This window comes from Chiloscyllium punctatum, chromosome 9 (assembly GCF_047496795.1).
Source record: "Chiloscyllium punctatum isolate Juve2018m chromosome 9, sChiPun1.3, whole genome shotgun sequence".
Taxonomy (NCBI): Eukaryota; Metazoa; Chordata; class Chondrichthyes; order Orectolobiformes; family Hemiscylliidae; genus Chiloscyllium; species Chiloscyllium punctatum.
Window position 1 is genome coordinate 26,087,081 of NC_092747.1, and position 23,835 is coordinate 26,110,915.

The following is a 23,835-nucleotide window of genomic DNA, read 5'->3' on the forward strand; positions in this document are numbered from 1 at the left end:
CAGCTCATTCCATACTCGCATCACTGTCTGCGTGAAAAAATTTACCCCTAAGGTCCTTTTTAAATCTTTCCCTCTCACCTGAAACCTATGCCCTTTGGTTTTGGACTCTTCCACTTTAGGAAATGGATGTAGACCTTAACGTATCCATGCCACTCATGATTTTATAAACCTCTAAAAGGTCACCCTACACTCCAGGAAGAAAAGTTCCAGCTCTTTCAGCCTCTCCTTATATCTCACACCCACCAGTCCTGACAACATCCTTGTAAATCTTTTCTGCACCCTCGCAAGTTTAACAACATCCTTCCTATAGAAGGGCGACCACAATTGTACGCAATATTCAAGAAGTGGCCTCACCAATGTCCTGTACAGCTACAACATGAAATCCCAATTCTTACTCAGTAGTGTGAACCACATTATAATCAAATGTTGGTCCAACTCCATGAAAATTGCAAGGGACATGAAATACATGCTCTCCACAATGGAGAACCCAACATCAGGATAGTTAGGAGCAAGCTCAGGGCACACACCCTTACCCCCTTCAGAACTGCTGGTGAGAGAAATAGGGATTGGAGTCTTAAAATCAGGTTCCGATCCCCGTTGTTAAAGGCCTGTTGATGACAGGGAAATCTAATCTCTTTTATCCCCTTTAATGTAACAAAACATCGCAACACGCTTCATAGCGGCATGAAAAAACTGAGCCATACAAGGACATATTAGTCAGGTAACAAGAAGATAGATTTCAAACTGCATCTTAAGAAGGAAAGTGAAGTACAGAGGGATTGGGGGGATATTCCAAAGCTTGAGATCTTGGCAATCGAACGCAAGGACCCCCAAAGATTAGGCAATTAAAACTGCAGGTGACCAAGAGGCCAGAATTAGAGGAGGGCAAATATCCCAGTGACAATGTAGCTGGAGGAGATTACACATATAGTGAGGGTGAAGCTATTATGGGATTTGAAAAAAAGGATGAGAATTTTAAAATGAATTACTAAACTGGGAGTAAATGTAGGTCAGCGAAAGCAAGGATGTTGGGTAAATGGGACTTGGTGCAGGTTAAGGTGTAGGCAGCAGAATTTTGATGGTCTTACATTTACAGGGAGTAGAATGTGGAAAACCAGCCTGGACAGTATTGAAATAGCCAAGTCCACAGACATCAAAGGAACAAATGAGGGTTACAGCAGCAGATGAGCTGGGAGATGATAAACAAGGTTAAACAGGCAGTCTTACTGATAGGGCAAAGTTGAAGTCACAAGTTGATCTTATGGTCAAATATGACACCAAAGTTGCAAAAAGATCGGTTTAATCTCAGTTTGTTGTCAGGGAGAAGATGACATTGGCAATCAGGAAGTGAGTTTGAAGCAGGCACTGGAAGCAATAGTTGCTGTCTTTCCGACATTTAATTCGAGGAAATTTCTGCTAATCTAATCATAAATCTCAGATAAACAGTCTGATAAATTTGGCAACACTTAAATCTTGAGAGAACATTCAATCTCAGTAGAACTGGATGGAACTTTGAGTTGTGAGAGGGATGCAATGAGGCTTCAAGGTGATTTAGACAAATTGAGTATATGAACAAACACATGGCTGATGCAGTACAACATGGCTGAATGTATAGTTAACCTTGATAAATTTGTGGTGATGTACCTTAGAAGAAGGAATTAGACAAGGGAGTACTCAAGGAGCCAGGACACTAAGAAGTTCAGAGGAACAGAGTAATCTTGAAGTTTTTCTCCATAGATCCCTAAAGATGGCAGGACAGTTTAATAGGATAATTAAGAAGGCATTTGAGCCACTTACCTTTATCAGTTGTGACATAGATTATAAGGGCCAGGGAAGTTATGTTGGAGCTGTACAGAACTTTGGTTAGGTCACAGCTAGAGTACTGTGTATAGGTCTAGTCACCCCACGATAGGAAGGCTGCAATTGCATTGGTGCGGGTGCAGAGGAGATTCACCAGAATATTGTCTGGGATGGAGCCATTTCAGCTATGAAGAGAAGCTAGTTAAACATGGGTTGTTTTCCTAGGATTACAGAAGATTTAGGGTAGATCTGATTGAGGTATATAAAATTGAAGAGCATGGACCTGGAAAGCAGCTGTTCATCTTAGTAAAAGGGTCAATAGCAATGGGGCATAATTTTAAACTGAAAGCCTAGAGATGTGAGGGAATTTGAGCAAAACTTTTTTCACCCAGAATGTGGCGGATGTTTGGAATGCTCTGCCTTGGAGGTTAGTTAAGGCAGAAAACCTCACAACATTTGAAAAGTACTTGGATGAGCACTTGAAGTGTTACAACATTTAAGACAATGGGCCTAGTGCAGAAAAATAGGATTAATTTAGTAGATTTTTGGCAGTACATTGTTGATGGGCCGAAGGGTCTCTCTTCAGTATTCTAAGATTCTAAAGTTCTATGAAATTATACAAATTGATGCTGGGTGTCCTGGGTGAATGAAAGTAGACAGGCAGGTAAAATAAATAATTAGGAAGACAAATGATATATTGACCATCACTGCAAGAGGATTTGAGTTCAGATGTAGAAATGTCTCACTGTAGATATACAGGGTCTTGATCCTGGTGTATTATGGGTAGTGGACACAGACTCAGGATACAAGGTAAACCATTTAAGATTGAGATCAGGAATTGATGAATCCTCTTTACTCAAAGGGGTTGAACCTGTGGAATACATCACCACAGAAGACAAGGAGGCCAAGATACTAAATATACTTAAGAAAAAGGTAGATATATTTTCAGATTTTAAAGATATCAAAGGGAATGAGGAGAAAGTGGGAATATAGCACTGAGATAGAAGATCATTCATGAGCATATTGAATAATGGAGCAGGCTTGAAGGACCGAATGGCCTAAACTTGCTCTGAGTAACATTATAAATGCCTCATTGTAAAAATGGTATCTCTTTCTGGTTGTGCTGGTGTTGCTGATTGACAGATTTATGATCAGTTGAATGAGTCACCATCCAAATAGCATGACCCTAGCTAATGAGGATTCACCGATTTTATAACGGATCTGCTAATTCTGGTTTCTCAATGCATTTTGTCTCATCATTAAACTATTCAGAAAGTTAACATTTACATGTCATAAGCTCATACCTGGTGTGAAATACTTAGTGTCTCTGCCAACGTGCTAATCTGACTCAAGATACTGAAATCTTCCTCCAGCCGATTGAGAGTCTTCTGGATGTTTTCACGGTTAGTGGCTTGGGATGTCCCTAGAATGCACATTGCAAATTAAAACCAGAGTTAGTGACCGAGCAAAATAGAAGCAATTCTTTTGACCATGCATCACCAACTTGAAGATATGTATCAACTTTAATGTGGTAAAATGTTCCAAACAAGTTGCACAGAGACATTTTTGGGAAAATATCGACACAGAGCTAAAAAATAAGTCATTTTTGGGGGGAGGTGATCAAAAACGTACGGGGCATCTAAAGAAGGGGGTGAGAGGAGGAGAAGTGCAAGGAATTCCAAAGTTTCAGACCTAGACGGCTAAAAGAACAGCCACTACTGATGAGTGAAGGAATTGGGGAATTCACAAGCAGTTAATGTTGGAGGAATGTTAAGTTTGTGAAGGATTGTAGGCCAGGATGAAATTACAGACACAGTGAAAAGAAGATACTATTTAAAGACTACAGTAGTACCAATGTCAATATTGCTTGAACGGGAGACAAGTTACTTAAGTTACTGTCTGGCATCCATCAAGACAAATACAAGAACGCCAAGCTTCAAAGGATCAGCGCAATATTTTGGTTGGCAAGTCAGCTTTGATTGGCTGAGGCATTGTCATAGAGAAAACAACAATGAAATATAAGTTTGTTCAGCTTCTAGTAATTCAAAAAAAATGTTCAGGGTTTAAACGTTCATTTTATTTTTACAAAGAATGCCTCCCTGTACATAAATACGGCGAAAGTGAGTACTGCAGATGCTGGAGATTAGAGCCAAGAGTGTGGTGCTGGAAAAGCACAGCCGGTCAGGCAGCATCCGAGGAGCAGGAAAGTTGACGTTTCGGGCATTAAGGAATGTATATAAATAAGTCATTTCTAGCTCATGTAAATGAGGTACATTACGAGCTCTATTAATTATCTTAAATTAGTTGCTAGTATTGCACTCAGGATTGTTCAGCATGTGTTGCCCAACCATAACATCATATTTTAAAGCAGATGCTTTGTTTTAGATTTTGCAAGTGCAAGCTATTTGACTAACATATGTGCTCTGTCTATAATGAACAACTGTAGGAACATACTATTTGATTCAATCAACCAATGGTTGAAGTGTACGGGCTATATATCTGGCTTTGCACTGAAATTCAAATATTGATCATTTGTGTAGTTTTGCATTATGTGTGTTGGGGCCAAATCAATCTGGCCTGTGAGTCAGCTTCATTTATTTGTTAAATAAAATGCATCCACATCCCAGTGAACATTGCTCATTAAATATAACTGGAGAATATTACCTTCAAACAACTGTACTTACCTACAGGATACTTATAGATTCACAACAAATTTAGTTTGGGGTGGATGCTACATTTTCCTTAGGAGAAGCAATACCAACAAATTCATTTGAAAAAGACTGGTTAGCAAGGTTAGATCTCATGGAATAAAGGGAGACCTAGCCATTTGGATTCAGAACTGGCTCAAAGGTAGAAGACAGATGGTGGTGGTGGAGGGTTGTTTTTCAGATTGGAGGCCTGTGACCAGTGGAATGCCACAAGGATCAGTGTTGGGTCATCTACTTTTCGTCATTTACATAAATGATTTGGATGCAAGCATAAAAGGTACAGTAAGTAAGTTTGCAGATGACACCAAAATCAGAGGTGTGGTGGACAGCAAAGAGGGTTATTTCAGATTACAACAGGATCTGGGCCAGATGGGCCAATGGGCTGAGAAGTGGCAGTTGGAGTTTAATTCAGATAAATGCGGGGTGCTGCATTTTGTGAAAGCAAATCTTAGCAGGACTTATACACTTAATGGTAAGGTCCTAGAGAGTGTTGCTGAACAAAGAGACCTTGGAATGCAGGTTCATAACTCCTTGAAAGTGGAGTCGCAGGCAGATAGGATAGTGAAGAAGGCATTTGGAATGCTTTCCTTTACTGGTCAGAGTATTGAGTACAGGAGTTGGGAGGTCATGTTGCGGCTGTACAGGACATTGATTAGGCCATTGTTGGAATACTGTGTGCAATTCTGGTCTCCTTCCTATTGGAAAGATGTTGTGAAACTTGAAAGGGTTCAGAAAAGATTTACAAGGATGTTGCCAGGGTTGGACGATTTGAGCTTCGGGAGAGGCTAACCAGGCTGGGGCTGTTTTCCCTGCTGTCGGAGGCTGAGGGGTGACCTTACAGAGGTTTACAAAATTATGAGGGGCATGGATAGGATAAATAGGCAAAGTCTTTTCCCTGGGGTGGGGGAGTCTAGAACTAGAGGGCATAGGTTTAGGGTGAGAGGGGAAAGATATAAAAGGGACCTAAGGGGCAACTGTTTCACACAGAGGGTGGTACGTGCATGGAATGAGCTGCCAGAGGAATTGGTGGAGGCTGGTACAATTGCAACATTTAAGAGGCATTTGGATGGGTATATGAATAGGAAGGGTTTGGAGGGATATGGGCCGGGTGCTGGCAGGTGGGACTAGATTGGGTTGGGATATCTGGTCGGCATGGACAGGTTGGACCGAAGGGTCTGTTTCCATGCTGTACATCTCTATGACTCTAAGTTTTAAACACTGTCAGAATCTTTTATTAATATGTACACATTGTTGTATTTTACATTCGAACAATTAATTTAATTATTAGCATTTAAATTTACAATTGACTTCTCCAAATGAATTCCATGTTTTGTAAATCATCATAACAGTGTTATTGCAACAGAAGCCTACAATGCACACAATATGTGAGATTATAAACGATCCCAGGGCTTTGTCAGACAACAGTCATACCCTCACTTCATACATTTCCCAGCATTCCAGGCTCTTGTGCAATGATAACCAGAAGAAAATACATCACGATCTGCAATTATTTGTTTTTGGTATATTCTAAAGCCTCGCTATCTTGAATCCATGACAGTACTAAACTTTGCACTAATAAATAATCGCACAGTGCCAGACCTGATGTGTTGGACAGAAGAACAAATGACAATGGGTTTAGCTCTTCAAAGCATTTTTTGTGTCTCTAATGGGAGCAAAGAAGACATTTTAGAGTTAGGAACATATTTGTCTATCTGAAAGGCTGTCTTATAGCATCTTGGGAACCTTGACATGGAACACCTTTCTGATCCCAAAAGTCCCTTTGGAATTAGCTAGCCAGTTTTGGTCTGTCGTTGGACACTAGGGAGCTTGCTCCTGTCACCTGTTGATACATTATCTATGGAACAAGAAAATGCATGGCAATGAGATGGTGGAATGTTTGCTTGGAAGAATAATTGAACTGTGGTTCATTTTGCTTTGTATTTGAACAGTAGCTGTAGTGTTCCTGTTTGTTGAAGTTGCAGAAGAAGAAATCAATGCAAAAAAGTTTTTTTCCCAGGAGCTGCAAAATTGGAGTTAATGTATAAAAGATATGTGCTTGAATATTGTTTGTAGTGAAGAGAAGGTGAATTTCATGAGTATCATTACCCACTAATTGAGTTAAGATGAATAAGTGATAGGTTGCATTCTGTGGTTGCACAAGAAAAAGGATGTGATGCAGTTCAGTTAGCGTACACCATTTTGAGCACACCAAGTGGTCTCAGGCACCAAATTCCCAGGAGTGTAGTTTCTAGTCTTGCTGAAACCTGGTGGATTCTATTCCCTTTCTAGGGACACACATTCAAATCCTACAAATGACCATCTCCTTTTACCCACCCAAACGTTGCCAGTATCACAACACCTGCAACATTCAGGTGCAACTCACAAATGCTTGTGAGATAACTCCAAGGAGGCAGATATCCTGTCACCAAGTCATCCTTTGTTTACACATGTACAGTACATGGACTCTGACTAGCCAGCTCAAAGCCAGTCTCTAGAGTGAGTAGAACTTCTAAATCTCCTGTTTACATGTCAGCCAGGGCTCCCTGATTGGCCCAGGCTAACAACCCCAATCAAGGATTTCATATTCAATGAAGTCTACCTGGCCCCCATTCCAACCACTACAACCTGCCATCCTACCTTGTGACTTGTGAACCAACAGAAAGCACAGCTCCAAAACCACCCTTTTTCACACATTAAACCTGACAGTTGACAGCTGATTTAAACTATAATTTAGCCCTGCTTACTGAAACCTTGCTTACAGCTGGTCTGCTGAGATAAGGAAGATAAGCACATCTGAGCCTTCCGTAATCGTGTTTTATGTCTCATGTGTATTTGTGTGGGAAGGTCTTCTGATTCCCTACCTCTGAGCTTGAATTCTGCACTAGGAATCAATAGCTATGGAAGGTGCATTCAAGTCAAATCCTAACAGGTTGATTACCAAACTGAAAAGCCTTTAAGCATGCCTGTGGCATGTAATAAAAGCAGGAGAGACTCCTGGTCAGCCTGGAGTGGTACTCCTTAAACTAGCTTTAGGTTAGCAACCTTTTCCAGGAAAAATAGCTGTGCAAAGCGTTTGTGTAAAAAACGAGGTGTGAGCCATCTCTATCTGCAGGAAGTCTCTTCAGTTTACGTCCAAATTTGTATGTTGTGATGCAAATATGCCATTTCAATTGACACAGAGCCCAATAACAAATCAATAATGAAACCCTTACCCTCAGGGGTAGCACCAGCTTAATAATCTTTATGTGAAATCTACCAGCTTTAACCTCAAGGTGAATCAACATTGTTGATTTAAGACGGGTGCATTTCTGGGGATTGGTGAAGGAAGGGCAGGAATGAACAGGCAGTTCATTGAAGAAGAGGTAGGGTCATGATCAAAGAAGGGAATGGGAGAGTGAAGTAAAAAGCATGTCAAGGGGAGTTAATAAAAATGAAGCACATTCTTGCAAATTCAGATTGCCTAGAATACTTTGCAACCAACACAACTACACTTTGTGAAATTAATGACGGCTAATTTGGATGCAGTAAGCTTCTACAAACAGTTATAGAGTCACTAAACACAGAAACAAACCCTTCGGTCTAACTCGATAAAAACTGAAAGACATTCTCCCTGTGTCTGAGTGGGTTTCCTCCGGGTTCTCCGATTTCCTCCCACAGTCCAAAGATGTGCAGCCAGGTGAATTGGCCATGCTAAATTGCCCGTAGTGTTAGGTGCATTAGTCAGAAGAAAATGGATCTGGGCGAGTTACTCTTCGGAGGGTCGGTGTGGATTGGTTGTGCCGAAGGGCCTCTTTCCACACTGTAGGGAATCTAATCTAATCTAATCCAAAACTGCAGATGCTGTAAATCAGAAACAAAAACAGAATTTGCTGGAAAAGCTCAGCGGGTTTGGCAGAGACTGTGGAAAGAAATCAGTGATAACGTTTCGTATGACCCTTCCTCAGAACGCTGAGGATGAAGTGACACTGGGGAGTGGTGCAGCCCTGAGCCAACATGATACAATGCTTGAGCCGAAATGTTAATTTCTCTCCACAGATGTTGCCCGGCCTGCTGATCTTTTCAGCAATTTCTAATTTTGTCTTTGGTCGAACTCGTCCATGTCAACCAGGTATCCTAAATTAATCTAGTCTGACTTGCCAGTATTTGGCCCATATTCCTTGCAATAAATAACCAGATCAACGTTTTAAGGGATGTTGGTGAGGCACTCAGGAAAACAGCCCTCTGTAGTGTTAGTTTTGCTGAAAAGTGCTGCGAATCTTTCATGTCACCCTGGGATGGTAGATACAACCTTAGCAAGGAAAGACATACGAGGTGATAGGCCACACGCTGGAAAATGGGATTAGAATACTGAGATGGCTGTTTTTCACCACTGCAAACTCGATGGGCTGAAGGGCCTTTTTCGGTGCTGTAGACCTCTATGATCTGACTTTCACCTTTCATTTGAAAGCTGGCACCTTGACTAAAAATGCAGGAATGAAGTATGAATGGGGGAGAACCAAGAGTGATTGCGGAAGGAGGTGAGAAGGGAACTGCTAACTGCCATATTTACCTTCCAATCTCCATGTCAAATGGAGCCTGCAAGCTGGTGGTGGCTGTCCCTGTCATGTCACCCACCACCTAGCATCCACAAGAGACCAAAGAAGAAAAGATAGAGAAAAGGAGAGAAAGAAACAGAAAGTACAGTTAAGCGGAGAGAAGAAAAATTAAGAAATGAAATAGGAATTGAAGAGAAAGACACAGAGATAGCAAAACACAAACAGCAGAGCTAGTCTGAGAGTTCATATTGTTCAACTGTGATGTGCAAGGCCATGTGTTACTGAAAAATGCTGTGCTCTTACTTCACCAGGTTGGAAAATGTTCCTGTTTATTTTGGATTTGAATACTGAATATCGCTAAGCAATGATTGGTGTTTTCTATTGCCTGTATGTCTGATGCTTCAACCAGACTGCAAAACTCAAAATGGATACTGAAAATCGCTTTTGAAAATCACAGAAACTGTATCCTGCTGAATTGTGCATCTGTTTCCATCTGTTCACTTCTTCTCATTATGGGCTTTCCATGGTTCTACAACGGTCTTGTCCTTCTTTGGCTACTTATCTCAGGCATGTTTTGGCTTCTTTATTTTAAATCTACACACACCCTCTATCATTGATGGTTCTTAACAACAGACTTAAAGTTTTAAATAAGCATTATGTCCAAGAAGGATACATTAATGACAATTAATGCTGCAACTTATCACAGACCTTTCACAATATCCAAATCTTCCAAAGGCAGTTTCCAGAGGAACTTATACTTGCTTGCAGTGTCAATCACACTCCCAGCTGTGTATCTATTTAGAATGAAAACACTTAGTGGAGGCTACATTTGCCAAAATGAATATAGTACAAGGGTCCAGATAATATACTCTAACATCTTCTAGAACATCATTACAATGTGTAAGGGCTGAACTGATGGCAGTGGGATGTGGTTCCCCAACTCTGCCTATCAAACGTCTGGGCTGCGTAAACAGAAAAGCAGCTTTAAATACTCACCGCTGGATGACCAGAGTTTGGATGGTGAGATAGATTTTCTTAGTCCTTGCACACTTTCAGCATTTGTAAGGAAATTGCAGCAGCTCTCTGCCATTTCCTGGTATATGCCGGATGAGGTTCCTTGTCCTTACTTTTAGAAGATTTTGTTACGTGAACACTTGGAATTAAGTGCCTGGGTACTGTCTTTGCAACTGACAGGCAAGTGAACAAATGTAAAAGGGGTTTTGGTCACCCTAGAGGACCATATTCCAAATACTTGCACACTGGTAAAACATGTACAATGTCACAACTCTGAACCATGAGTTGATACTTCTCTTATTGCCTCTTCTGTCTTTTTAAAAACTTTATCCTCTCACCCTAAAAATCTGCCCCCTAGTCTTGAAATCCTCCACACGAGGGAAAAGACACCTGCCATTCACCTTATCCATACGCTTAATGATTTTATAAACTTCTGAAAGGTCACCTCTCAACCTCCTACACTCCAGGGAAACAAATCCCAGCCTTTCCTGCCTCTCCTATCTCAAACCCTCCATTCCTGACAGCATCTTGATAAATCTCTTGTGAACCCTTAAAATAGTTTTTGGTTATATAAACCAGACTGAAACACATTGGTCTGGTATTGCTGCCGGAACTACCAATGTTCACTATTACTACAACTTAAAATACAAAATGTAGCAGTTTTTAAGGGTAGGTCAGATGCTCATGCGAAGCAGTTCAGAGAGGCTGCTGATAGAGTTCAATCAGGAAAGGCAGGAAGCCTCAAAAGGAGCATTAAGACTGGCATGGACTGATTAGGCTGACTGTCCAGTTAGTGTGCTGTACATCCTATGCAAGGTAATGGATTTGGGCTGTTGCTTTAAGAGGCAACATATCTGTAGCATCAGTTTAATGCCTTGGAAATCAGTTGAACATTGACTGCTGCATTCTTTTAGACCAGGAAAAGATAAAACACACTCTGTCTACACGTAAATATTTCTATTCAAAAGAGGCTGCACACTCACAAGCTCATAGAACTCCGCCGGAGAGAGCCCGTTTTACGTTTCAAAGTAGTGCAAATCAGAAGGTCTGTGAACAGAAACAGCGAGCGCTCCTTCTTGCTGCTAACGGATTTCTGTACATAGATGAAATGGCAAAAACAGAAACATATCAGTATGACTGTTAAGAAAGCGTCATTTTCAATTATGTTAGGAAAAATTTGAATTTAAGATGGTTTCATGCAAATGTTTCTTCAGAGGATTATCCTTAAGTCTTTCACACAGGAGACATCAGTCAATGTAAACAGCCCAATCCATCCAAATATTCAACAACATTGGACTGGTCTGCCTTCATTGATGTCTTCAGAAAGCAAGTCAAAGATTGCGTGAGGATGAGAGCACTATCTCTTAGAAATCTTAATAGTTGCTAGACTACAGGCCAGGGAAATATTACAAGGGAGTAGGGAAAGACTGGGGAAGTAGTGAAAAACAGGCATAGAGCTATGCAACACAAGGAACACAGATATTTCACTATATCTAAAGGCAATAACCCACCATTATTTTTAATTCACTTGTGGGATACGGGCATTGCTGGTTGACCAGCATTTATTGCCCATCCCTAGTTGTCCTTGAACCAAGTGGCTTGCTAGAGCATTTCTGAGAGCACTTGAGAGTCAACTACCTTGCTCAAATCACACATAAGTCAGACCAGATAAGGATGGCAGATTTCCTTCCATGAAGGACATTAGTGAGTCGGATGGAGATTTCCTGACAATTGGCAATGATTTCACAGTCATCAGTAGATTCTTAATTCCAAACTTTAAAAATTATTGATTGCAAATTCTACCATCTGCCTTGGCAGGATTCGAACCCAGGTCCCCAGAACATTACCTGATCAATAGTCTAATGATAATACCACTAGGCCATCGCCTTCCCTTTCTCCTTTTCCAGTTTTTTAACTATGCAGTAGGAAGTTGAGGCTGTCATTAGTCATTATTTTAATATATTGTTCCATTTCAAACTTAGGCACAAAATATTTTTCTCAAGGTCTCTTGGGATTTTTCTCGAGGTGTACTTTTAAGTTTTGGCAGTTACTTGTTAAATTTTCCACTTCCACTAAATCATTTGTTAGGTTAAGCAGTCATGTAGTAACGATATCTTTCATCTTTGTGTGGACATATGGGGTGTTTGGACTCTTCAGAAGCAGAATTAGAAGAATTTGTCAGTATCAACCCCATTAAACTGAATGCAACAACACACAAGGAAAACATTAACTTGCTAGACATTATGGATTTAAATTGGAACAAGAAGATGAGTATCACAATAAAAGTTTTTTTTCAAAATAACACACACACACACACACACTTCTGTACACAAAAGGCCACACTTTAAACACACCTCTCACAGACTGGTGAGGTCAAAGCTAATGAATTTTCATCATTTATTTACAAACTTTAAGATGTAAGCCAGACAATTACAACCTTTGTTTTAACTGCATCACAGATCTCAATCTCAGGTTTACGTTTAACAATAAAACAACAGTTATTCATTATAACACCTCATCATTTCCGCATATGGGTAGCTCTTGAACTTAACCAACCTTTAATGTGAAATTCCACATCCCTGTGCAAGGAAATCTTTACCTCGTGAGCAAAAGCTTTTCTGGCTCCCTAGCTGAGTATTTCTCTGTTGACAGTTCTAAAACTATTATCTCACCTTTTCAGCCTCTGACTCTTCACAGAACCCCTTGCAGCCTCCTCCTCAACCCTCTCTTGCACTTTCTTCCTCCAACCTCCACCTCACTAGTGAACATTTCAACAGCAAGCATGGGAGACATCCAACCAATCATCGGAGCCCCCTCCCCAATTCTATCATTTTATTTACAGGGCAACGTTTTGCCCATTGGCTTCCCCCAGCTGCACTTACCTGCGTGTTTTGGTGGTTTTCATGGCAGGTTCACATGCCACCCCATATATATTGAGCCCAGCTAAGTAAAGATTTGACCATTATTTGCATCCTTCCTTAGTTTGACAGATTTCTCTTTCCACCTCAAGATGACCCATAATTTCCCATTAGAAGATTTCAATCTCATTCAAGATTGCTACTTTCAGTTGTTCCTTGTGTTAAGACCGTTAAAGGTAAGAGTTGCCAAGTTGGAAAAGGTTCTTACCACTTCAGTCACCATTTCCTGCCTTAAAAATTTTCTGTGAGGAACCAGGAGCTGCAGAACAAGACAGGAAAATACACTGTTACAGCACTGAGAAACCAGGCATAGTAAAAAATCAAAATATTGATCTGAAATTACAATAAGACACAGGTAGATCATTGTCTCTCTCAAGAGGTTGGGGGCATTTGAACCTGAAAACAGGAATACACCATCAAGATTTGAACCTGTTTGACCATTCAGTGGAGTCTTGGCTATTTTGCATTTTAACATCTGCGCTGTTTACGCATTACAAAAATCTAGCAATATCAGCTTTCAAATCGTGAACTGAGCTCATATATATGGCCTTTTGTGGGACTAAGTTCCACAATTCTACCAACCTTTGCCTGACGAACTGTTCCTCACTTATCTCCTAAATCGCTTGGCTCTGAGTTGAAGTTAATGCATATTTGTCTTAGATTCCACAACCAGCAGAAAAGATTTCTCTCTTCCTTATATCAATCCTTTCAAAATCCTAAAAACTTCAATCAAGTCACCAGAAAGTCAAATTCCAGAAAACAGAACCCTTGTTAATGTAATCTCATAATTTAAGATCTAAAACCTGACAACATCCCTGCTAATCTGCACTCCTTCCATGTCCTTCCCAAGACACATTACCCAGAACTCTCCACAATACAACAGGTATGACCCAAGCAGGGCTCTGTACAGCTTTAGCAAAACTTTCCTATCTACAGCTGAACTCTCTTGATAGAAATACCAGAATTCTATTATTTTTTCATTTAATTTTGTTCATTGACAACTATATTTTCATGATCTGTGCACACAGACCCCAAAACTCTGTAGGCCACATGACCACTTCTTTTTGCTTGTTGAAAAATATTTGAGTCTATACTTTTTTATTCGAAAAGGAATCACCTCACACTTCTCCCTGTACAGAAACCCATCTTCCACATTTTTTCACAATTACTTTATCAATATCAATATACTTTTAAGTTCCTGACAGGTTTAGATTAGATTTGATTACTTACAGTGTGGAAACAGGCCCTTCGGCCCAACAAGTCCACACCGCCCTGCCGAAGCGCAACCCACCCATACCCCTTACCTAACACTATGGGCAATTTAGCATGGCCAATTCACCTGACCTGCACATCTTTGGACTGTGGGAGGAAACCAGAGCACCCGGAGGAAACCCACGCAGACACAGGGAGAACGCGCAAACTCCACACAGTCAGTCGCCTGAGGCGGGAATTGAACCCAGGTCTCTGGGGCTGGGAGGCAGCAGTGCTAACCACTGTGCCACCGTGCCGCCCAATGGTCTGCTTCAATGCCACCAATCTTTATAACATCAACAAACTTGAATATATGGTTCCCTTCTGCATAATGTATGTCCTAAATAAATGCCATTCACACTGGAGTAAATGCTAGCTCTTCCTTCCATGGCGTAGTCTGTGATTGGAGGCTAATATCCATTATAACATCAAGCTGGTCAGGGGATAACCAGCTGGAAAATTTGTTTAGCTGGAAACTAAAGAGGGAAACCTAAAGTAATCCTCTCAATGAATGTCAGCTATCCTTGCTGCTGTTAGAATTCTGGAGATCATAGGTTATGTTGTTGTTTAAAACTGTGGCATTGGGCTTTAGGAAACCATGGTCGTTTTTTGATGCTTTAAGCCACTGTTCAGGAGACTTGTGCGTGAGCTGTGGAACCCAGAGTGGTGAAGTTTCAAAGGAAGTCGGAAGGTCGCTTAGCCAAAAGCGAATAGAAGAACCTTTAGGAATCGGTACCTTGGAAGCTGGTGAGTCAGAGTGATTGTAGACAGCTGTGACATACTTTCTTGGTTGGTCCCAGGGAAAACAGATGAAGTTTCAAGACTCATAACATAAGACAAGTCTTTTTTCTGGGGTTGTGTGACTATGTAAAATGTAGAACTGAGTTGATAGGTTAGTCTTTATAAGCTTTACTGTTACGCTAATAGTGGTTGCTTTCTCTTTCTATACACAATAGAAATTCTATTTGTAAAATATCATGACACCTTGTGGTATAATATTGTTAGGTAATTCTGATATGTGTGGATCCTTAAAATATTAATGATGGCTAACAGGATCACAATATTTTCTTGCCCCTTTTTGTTCTTCATCTCTCTCCTAGTCCCTTTGATCTACATTATTCTCTATACTTCTACATGCCCTTGCTTTGGCTTTTGGCATCTCTCATCTTTTGGCCAACAGTGATTAGTCTGTTTACTATAAATGGTAAAGAAAGAATTTGCAGCTATATACAGTACAGGAGTGTCCTTCTTGAGTTCAGACTGGGATTATGTGTTGAAGTCTCCAAGGTGACTTGGAGTTTACAATGCTACCACTGAGAGAAATGTGGCAGTAATGAAGAGAACTTTAAGCACAACAGCATAGACATTTTACAACATCACACAATGGGTATCCAGTAATTTTTCACTTCTAGAAAAGGTTCTATCGGGATCATCAGGATAATAATTTATTACATGTACATTTCACATACATCAACTGTTGATAATATTGCAATAAGTGTTTAGGTTTGTCCTAAATAAATACCAAAGCAAGAATATCCTTAATTTGAATGGCACAAAGAGGTTCAGAGATAAGCACGTTGACTTATTCATTTTGACTCCCTTACTGAAGTATTGCAGCTCAGTATCATACCCACCAAACTAGGAACTCAGCATCAAACTGATGGTAATACCTAGTGCGGTAACGCCTACCAAGTCTGAATTGAGAATATGGGTCCTTTTCAGTTAAATGTCATTTTACAGAAAATGTAAATTGGTATTGTTGTTAGAAAAGCCCAATTTTAATTTCCATTGATAGCAAAGGAAGTAAGCAAAAGTCAACTTTGATAATGGTTGGCCAATGTATATTCTTCTAGGAGAAAGTGAGGACTGCAGATGCTGGAGATCAGAGCTGAAAATGTGTTGCTGGAAAAGTGCAGCAGGTCATGCAGCATCCAAGGAGCAGGAGAATCGATGTTTCCTGAAGAAGGGCTCATGCCCGAAACATCGATCCTCCTGCTCCTTGGTGCTGCCTGACCTGCTGCGCTTTTCCAGCAACACATTTTCAGCGGCCAATGTATATTATTAGCTTTAGGCCATGGCAGCAATTTGAAAATCAATTTTGCGTGTTTCCACAAAACTATGATTCCATTTTAAGTTATTTGACTGACATGTCTCAGTGCACAATCCAAAATGTGCAGAGATGGATCTTGAATTAATGATAGGTGAAGTACAGGAAGAGGTAGAGGCCATTCAGTCCCTTCAATATGTTGAGGCATTAATTTAGATCATGCCCAATTTGTATCTGCCAGGCTTGATTGTGTTACCATAAATAGCCTTCTCTAACAAAAATCTTTCAATCTTGTTTTTGATGTTTTCAATTGACCTGGTCTAAAAGGCTCTTTGGGAGAGAAAGAACAAAACGTTGACCCCCCACTTTTGTGAAAAAATGTTAGGTTATGAATTGAGTCTTGAAGGATTTCCCCAAAACTGAAGCTGAGGAAAACTTCACATTCTTTATGTAAACTGGAAACTATTAAACAATGTTGGTGATGCATAGCCCTGCTAAACATTAATTTTAGTCACAACTTCTGGGGTGTGTATAGTAATTGTACCTCTTCATGGATACGCACATCCATCATGCCTTCTATATGGGATTCTATCTCTTGCAGGATGCGAGCCTCTTTCTCTGCTTCCTCAGCATTCTTCTTCCCCTTGTTTATCCTTTCAGCTAGTAACTTAATGTAACGCTGTGCTGCCAGCAGGCATGGATGATCTGGGTGATCGTCAGGAGTGTGTTTCAGTAGATCCTGCCATGCAGAAAACAACATAATTTCACTGATTAGGGTTTGATAAGTCACCATCTGCCTCACTTAGCCCAATCCCCTTCAGTAATCTTCTTGGCAAATCCCTGTACATTGCATTTGGAGATGACTGTCAGGTGAGTGAAGACAGAAGAAGGGGGTTTCAGAGTGAATATTGATGATCCTACTCCACATAGCCAATGGTCTGGAAAACAATATCATGATGAAAATGAACAGGAAGGTGTTGGCATTATTAGATAATGGTCAATGCATTAATTAAGATAAAAAAGTTCAGCATTTTATCACCAATGTTGTGAACAGTAATTATTAAAATTTGCATCAATCCAATGAAGCAATTCCTGATTTCAGAGTAAGTTCCACTTGACCTTGATTTACAACTGAAGTACGGCACCGTGATACTGAACTCTCCAATAAAAAACATACTACTGCAGTTACTGGAAAATGTAAAACAACAATAGAGAGTGCTGGAAAATCAGAAAAACAGAATTAATGTTTCAAGTCCTGAAACCCTTTGTCAGGACAACTCTGTTTTTCTCTCTGCAGATGCTGCCAGATTTGCTGAGCTTCTCAAGCATGTTCTGTTCCTGTATAACATTGAACTCCTTAGGTTATTAATGAACTTCAAGGATGGAGCATAACCTAGCTCTGCAAATCCTTTATCTTCATATGCGTATCCAATTCTTTTTAGAAAGCCGCAATTGAAATTGCCTCCACCACACTCTCATGCTGTGCATCCCATACCAAAGGGGGGGACGGGGACGATGGTAGTGACTCTAGTCTAGCAGTCTAGCGGCCAAGGATAGTGATTGAGTGACCCAGGCTGTTGAGTGAGGGACACAAGTTCAAATCCCAGAGCAGCAAGAAGTGGAACTTGAATTCAATTAACAAAATAAAAACAGGATTTGAAAGCTAGTCTCAGTAAATGTGAAACTAAAATTATCATTGACAGCTGTGAAAAACACCCATTAGGTCCCTGAGGAAAGAAATCTGCCATCCCAGCAATGTAGTTAACTCTTAAATTCACCCTGAAATGGCTGAGCAAACCACACAACTCAATGGGAATTCAGGGATGGACAACAAATGCTGGTCCTGCCAGTGATACTCACATTATATGAAAGAATAAATAAAAGAAAGAAATCTATGTCCACTTGTTACATTTGAAAGGTTTTCCTCATATTGCCTTTGGTTATTTTGCCATTCCTCTTCACCCATACCCTCTGGTTTCCAACCTTTACGAAGGGAGAGCATTTCCCTCCATCTATTCTATATGGAACCCACATGGTTTTGGACACCTCTATCAGACCTCCTTTCAACGTTTACTTCTCTAAGAATATAGCTTGGATGGAACCATGTTTTCTTGTATTGTTGTTGGCAATGCTTCACTCATTTTAGAGGAATGTCTTACACAAAAGTCTCTTTGGTTTCGGTCTTTTGTTTCATGAGTAATGTAACTAATTTAACAATTAAACTCGATGTTGAGAAGAAAACTCACCTTACTAAAGTCCTGGAGCTACTTCTGTAAATCCATTCTGCACCCTCTATCAAGGCTTCACATTCTTCCTAAAACATGACACCCAGAATTTCACAGATTCTTCAGTTGACGTCAACCCACTGTTTTATAAAGGTCTGGCATACCTCATTGTTTTGTACCCTACGTATTCAAAAAGCCATGAGTCCTGTATGACTTTTTAACCACCTTCTCAATGTACCCTGCCACTTTGAATAACTTGTATAGACATTAGTCACCCCATCTCTTTGCTCCTGCATCCATTTTAAAAATGCTATCAGTGAGGTTAAGGTGTGTTATTTGCATATGTATATTAACATAATTTGTTTTAGAATTTGTATTTTGAACCAGTGGCATGTAGATTTTGGTCCATGTGTATGGGGAGGTTTAATGATTAACATGTCAGTACTTCTGCAGCCAATATCTTTTGAACCTGCATGAGAGAATGAGTGAGTGAGAGTGAGAGAGAGAAAGAGAGATGACTTTGGAGTGATAGTGGAAATGTATTTGCATTCTGATAGTTTTACGACTGGACAGCATAAACAAGCTTTCTTTTAATTTGGAAGAATGGGGGTTACATTTTTTTGCTTAAGGGAAAATTCCTTAACTTGGAAAGCTTTTGGTTTTAGTTTGCAGAGTTGGGATTGAAATTAGATATAAGAACAGAAAGGTGTTAGTTCAGAACAGTCAGGACATAGATTACCTCGATGTAAGTGTTTTAGTTGAAAGCTCCAGCAGTCTTCGGTTAGAAGGCTGAATGGGTTATTTGAAGCTGCAAAAATTTCATCTCAATTACATAACTAATTAAGCAAGAGGCTTTCAGACTTTCAAGACTGGGAATTGAAGTAAACAGTCAAGTAAAAACTTATAGATATGAGCGAGAAGGAAGTTCTGTCTGGTGTTGAGCAGTGTTGGGGTAGGCATGATTGTATTTTATGGTGTGTTTTACAATCTTTCAAATTGGGTGTTTTTGTAAATAACTTGGTTTATTGTACTTCCTTTTAGAGTCATAGAGATGGACAGCATGGAAACAGATCCTTCAGTCCAACTCGTCCATGCCGACCAGATATCCTAACCTAATCTATTCCCATTTGCCAGCACTTTGCCTATATCTCTCTAAACCCTTCCTATTCATATACCCATGCAGATGCCTTTTAAATGTTGTACTTGTACCATCCTCCACCACTTCCTCTGAAAACTCATTCCATACACTCACTAAACTCTGCATGAAAAGGTTGCCCCTTAGGTGCCTTTTATACCTTTCCCCTCTAACCCTAAACGTAGATCTGGACTCTAGTTCTGGACTCCCCCAATTTAGGGAAAAGACTTTGTCTCTTTATCCTATCTATGCCCCTCATGATTTTATAAACCTCTATAAGGTCATCCCTCAGCCTCCGATGCTCCAGGGAAAAAAGCCCCAGCCTATTCAGTATCTCCCTCTAGCTCAAACCCTCCAACCCTGGCAACATCTTTGTAAATCTTTTCTGAACCTTTTCATGTTTCACAACATCCTTCCTTTCTTTTCTTTTGAGCAATAAACTTCCGTTTTATTGATAAAACCAGATGTTCAGCATTGCGTGCTTGTGTTTAAATGAAAGCCCACCTCATTAAATAAGAACATTGTGATCTATCAAACAGGATTTCAGCCTGGGATCTGACTTTTCCGGTAATATTATCCTTAATTTTATTTTGTCTCTCCTTGCTCTTCTTAACAAAATTCAATCGTTACCCAATCTCTTTCCCACTTCCTTAAAATCTGCCTTCATGGCCTCCTTTCTCATTCCACCTCTGTCTGTATTGATATGGACCAGCGCTTCTGGTTGTTTCTTCTCTCCCATCAGAGTTCTTTGTTTCTTTTTGGCACCAGATAGGCAACATACTTCCATGGCCATCATTCCACATGTTCTCCAAACGAGACAATACCCTGTCATTTTTGCTTTCCAAATTTCCTCTTGCCTATGTATAGCTGGTTGAGCCATGGTGCTGTGGACTTCACTTGGTTGCTGCAAAACTCATCATTCTCATCAGCATTCCAAACTGAATACCAGTTGGAGAGTATTTACTTCTCAGGGGATTCTTGCACTACCTAGTCAGTTCTTTCTTTTCCAGTGCTTGGCAATCATCCATTCCTCTTCTGTCACACATCCTTAAGCTATAGGATAATCACAGGTAGAAATGTGCTATCTACGTAGCTCTCATCCTTGTGGAAGTACCAACTACCAGTCAGGTTCTGAAACTTGGAGACTGAGTTCCTGCAGATGACACATTTGCTGTACATTGGCTGTTCAGAATATGAGAAGCATCCTGAGTTCCCACAGAATGTGCATTCCTAGAGAATGAGATGCTTTGCCTGTCTCCATGTAAAATACTTATTTGCTAAATTAAACAAAATGATTTGTGAATTGATTATTTTAGTTCTACTGATTAATTAGTTTAGTTTATTAATATAATAAGTAATATTAAGATTCCAAGGTCAGTTTGACACATCTCACAACCTTAAAGAACAGAGAACATTGCAATACTTATTTGTTTGTGCAGTCCTTCCCCTATCTTTTTGTTCCTTTTATCTCTGCTGTGCTCTCATATTTCCTGCAATTCTAACACTGCTCGCTCCACTGTTTCTATTATTCTGCTATTCTCATTCACCTCCCACTGTTCTTCTCGTGTTCTTTCATTCTCTCTTTCTATGGTAGTCCATTTAGCTCACTGTAGCCTTGAACTTTAAACTGATCTTGCTTGCCAACTCCATCACTCCATTTGCACTCGCACCTCCCAAAGTTCTGATTAAAGTGTGTATCTTGCCTGTACATTGTCACTAGAACTGTGTCTTGGGGGGCGGGGGCATTTTTTGTGAGCGGAATAGTTACTCACCAATTGGGATACAGTATAATATGTGCCCCTACTATACATCTAAACTTGCTTTGTGCACAATTTAATTACCAGTGCTTTCCATTAAAATGAAACCCAATCACAGACTGACACAGTCCAATGCCCTGTTGATGATTTGTGATCTGCGGTACTTCTTAAAAGATTAATTCACAGGATCACTGGCTAGCCCAGTATTTATTGCCCACTCCAAATTGCCCAGAGGGCATTTAAGTCAACCATGTTGCTGTGGGTTTGTAAGCCAGACCAAGTAAGGGTGGGAGTTACCTTCCCTAAAGGACATTGGTGAACCAGTTGGATTTTTCCTGAAAATGACAACAATATCACTGTCATTATTAGACTCTTAATTCTAGATCTTTATTGAATTCAAATTCTACCATATGATGGTGAGATTGAAACCCAGGTTCCCAGAACATTACCTGGGTCTCCAGATAAATAGTTTAGCAATAATACCAGTAGGCCATTGCATCCCTGATGTTCTTCACACCTCTTTACTGAGACCTTTAACATCTTGACCTCAGCCTGTGAGGAGTAATAAAGGTTGGTGTTGGAATCAGAGGCCAGGAGGTGATTGAGGTAAGGAGGCCTGGGTTATTGTTCCAAACACTATTGCAGGACTGTGCCAGACCATGGACAAATACAGTAATAGACTCATCTGTCAATGTTATTAAGCAAGAACAGTCTGGTAATACTCACTCCCAAGTTATCACAAGAAGACATACTCCTAGCACAATGGATAACAACAGGAATTACCTCCTTCAGGCAAGCCCAGGACAAAATGCAGCAGGGGTAGGAAGGAGTGCAAATCAAGAGAAACTATTCTGAAATCATTGTTAACATTTGTTATTTAAATAAGAGAAGGAAAGAAGCATGATTTATCACACATGAAAATGCTGGGTACAGGTTATTTGTGGCCAAGTCGGATTGCTGTCTCCTTTGCTGGCTTTAGTAGAGATAAAATTGTCTATCGTCTATATTTCACTGGTATTTGACTTGGCCAACCATGCAGGGTCTACATTCGGACAGCTATCAGGGTCATTTCTCAGCATTATGATTGTGCAGTCTCTGATAGCCTTAAATTGCTGTTTACACAGCCTTACTTTCATATAGTCTTCTCTGCACAACTGTAAAGGAGAACAAACACTACAGTATAGACTTACTTAATTTTGAATCTTGCTTGCAGTTGCTTCTTGTATTGTAAATTTTACTCTGGTAAAGTAAATTGTTTGCTATTTGACAAAGAACATTAACAGATCTCAGAAGGTTTGACTATGATGATGGAATGTATTTTGTGAAACTTCCATGGAGAGTTAGTCTTTGATAAATATAAAACTGTGAGCTTTACTGTAGATATTAAATAAACTGTGCCTTCTTTTATGAGTGGATTTATTCTAATATGACTTCTTCCATTTCAATGATTAAAAAAAATGAAAGAACTGTGGATGCTGGAAATGAGAACCAAAACAGAAATTACTGGAAAATTTCAGCAGGTCAGGTGGCATCTGTGGAAAGAAAACAGAGTTAATGTTTTAGCTGAGTATTCCTTCTTCAGAGTTGATGGTACCGAGGAAAAACTTATATTTTTATGTAGAAGATATAGGATTGGGGGGGGAGATAGGGTAAAGAATAAATGATAGGTGGAGATAGAGTCCAAAAAAGAGTGAAAAACAGCTGGACAGACAAAGGACTGGATAATGGTCAGCGTGAGAGAATGAACGTTTGCTAATGGGAACTATTAGTGGTTGACAATGTGTTGTTTGAAATAGCAGACAATGTGATAACAAGGCCTGGTGTGAGGGGTTTAGGGTAAGGGCATGGGAGAAGGTTCCTCAAGCCCTAAAATTGCTGAACTCAATATTGATAGTTCCACAACCCTGCACCGCCCATTTCTACCTCCTGCCCAAAATTCACAAACCTGACTGCCCTGGCCGACCCATTGTCTCAGCCTGCTCCTGCCCCACCGAACTCATCTCTGCATACCTCAACACAGTCCTGTCCCTCTTAGTCCAAGAACTCCCCACCTACGTTCGGGACACCACCCACGCCCTCCATCTCCTCCATGATTTTCGCTTCCCCAGTCCCCAATGCCTTATCTTCACCATGGACATCCAGTCCCTGTACACCTCCATCCCCCCATCATGAAGGACTCAAAGCCCTCCGCTTCTTCCTTTCCCGCCATACCAACCAGTACCTTTCCACTGACACCCTCCTTCGAACTGGTCCTCACTCTGAACAACTTCTCTTTCCAATCCTCCCACTTCCTCCAAACCAAAGGAGTAGCCATGGGCACCCACATGGGCCCCAGCTATGCCTGCCTCTTCATAGGATATGTGGAACAGTCCATCTTCCGCAGCTACACTGGCACCACCCCCCACCTTTTCCTCCGCTACATCGATGACTGTATCGGCGCTGCCT

The 23,835-nt window shown here is 40.4% G+C and overlaps 1 protein-coding gene across 3 annotated transcripts in view; it reads right to left on the reverse strand.

The window, feature by feature from the left end:
* Window positions 1–23,835, reverse strand: part of LOC140481228 (rho guanine nucleotide exchange factor 17-like) — a 442,785-nt gene that overhangs the window by 42,408 nt on the left and 376,542 nt on the right. For 2 of the 3 annotated variants that reach the window (XM_072577086.1, XM_072577085.1), the window contains exons 6-10: window positions 16,818–17,012; window positions 13,184–13,234; window positions 11,041–11,150; window positions 9,752–9,837; window positions 3,105–3,223 (exon numbers count right to left, since the gene is read on the reverse strand). In XM_072577086.1, the coding sequence (XP_072433187.1) occupies window positions 3,105–3,223; window positions 9,752–9,837; window positions 11,041–11,150; window positions 13,184–13,234; window positions 16,818–17,012 (561 nt within the window). The remainder of the gene's footprint in view (window positions 1–3,104; window positions 3,224–9,751; window positions 9,838–11,040; window positions 11,151–13,183; window positions 13,235–16,817; window positions 17,013–23,835) is intronic. The other variant, XM_072577087.1, reaches the window with a different exon arrangement.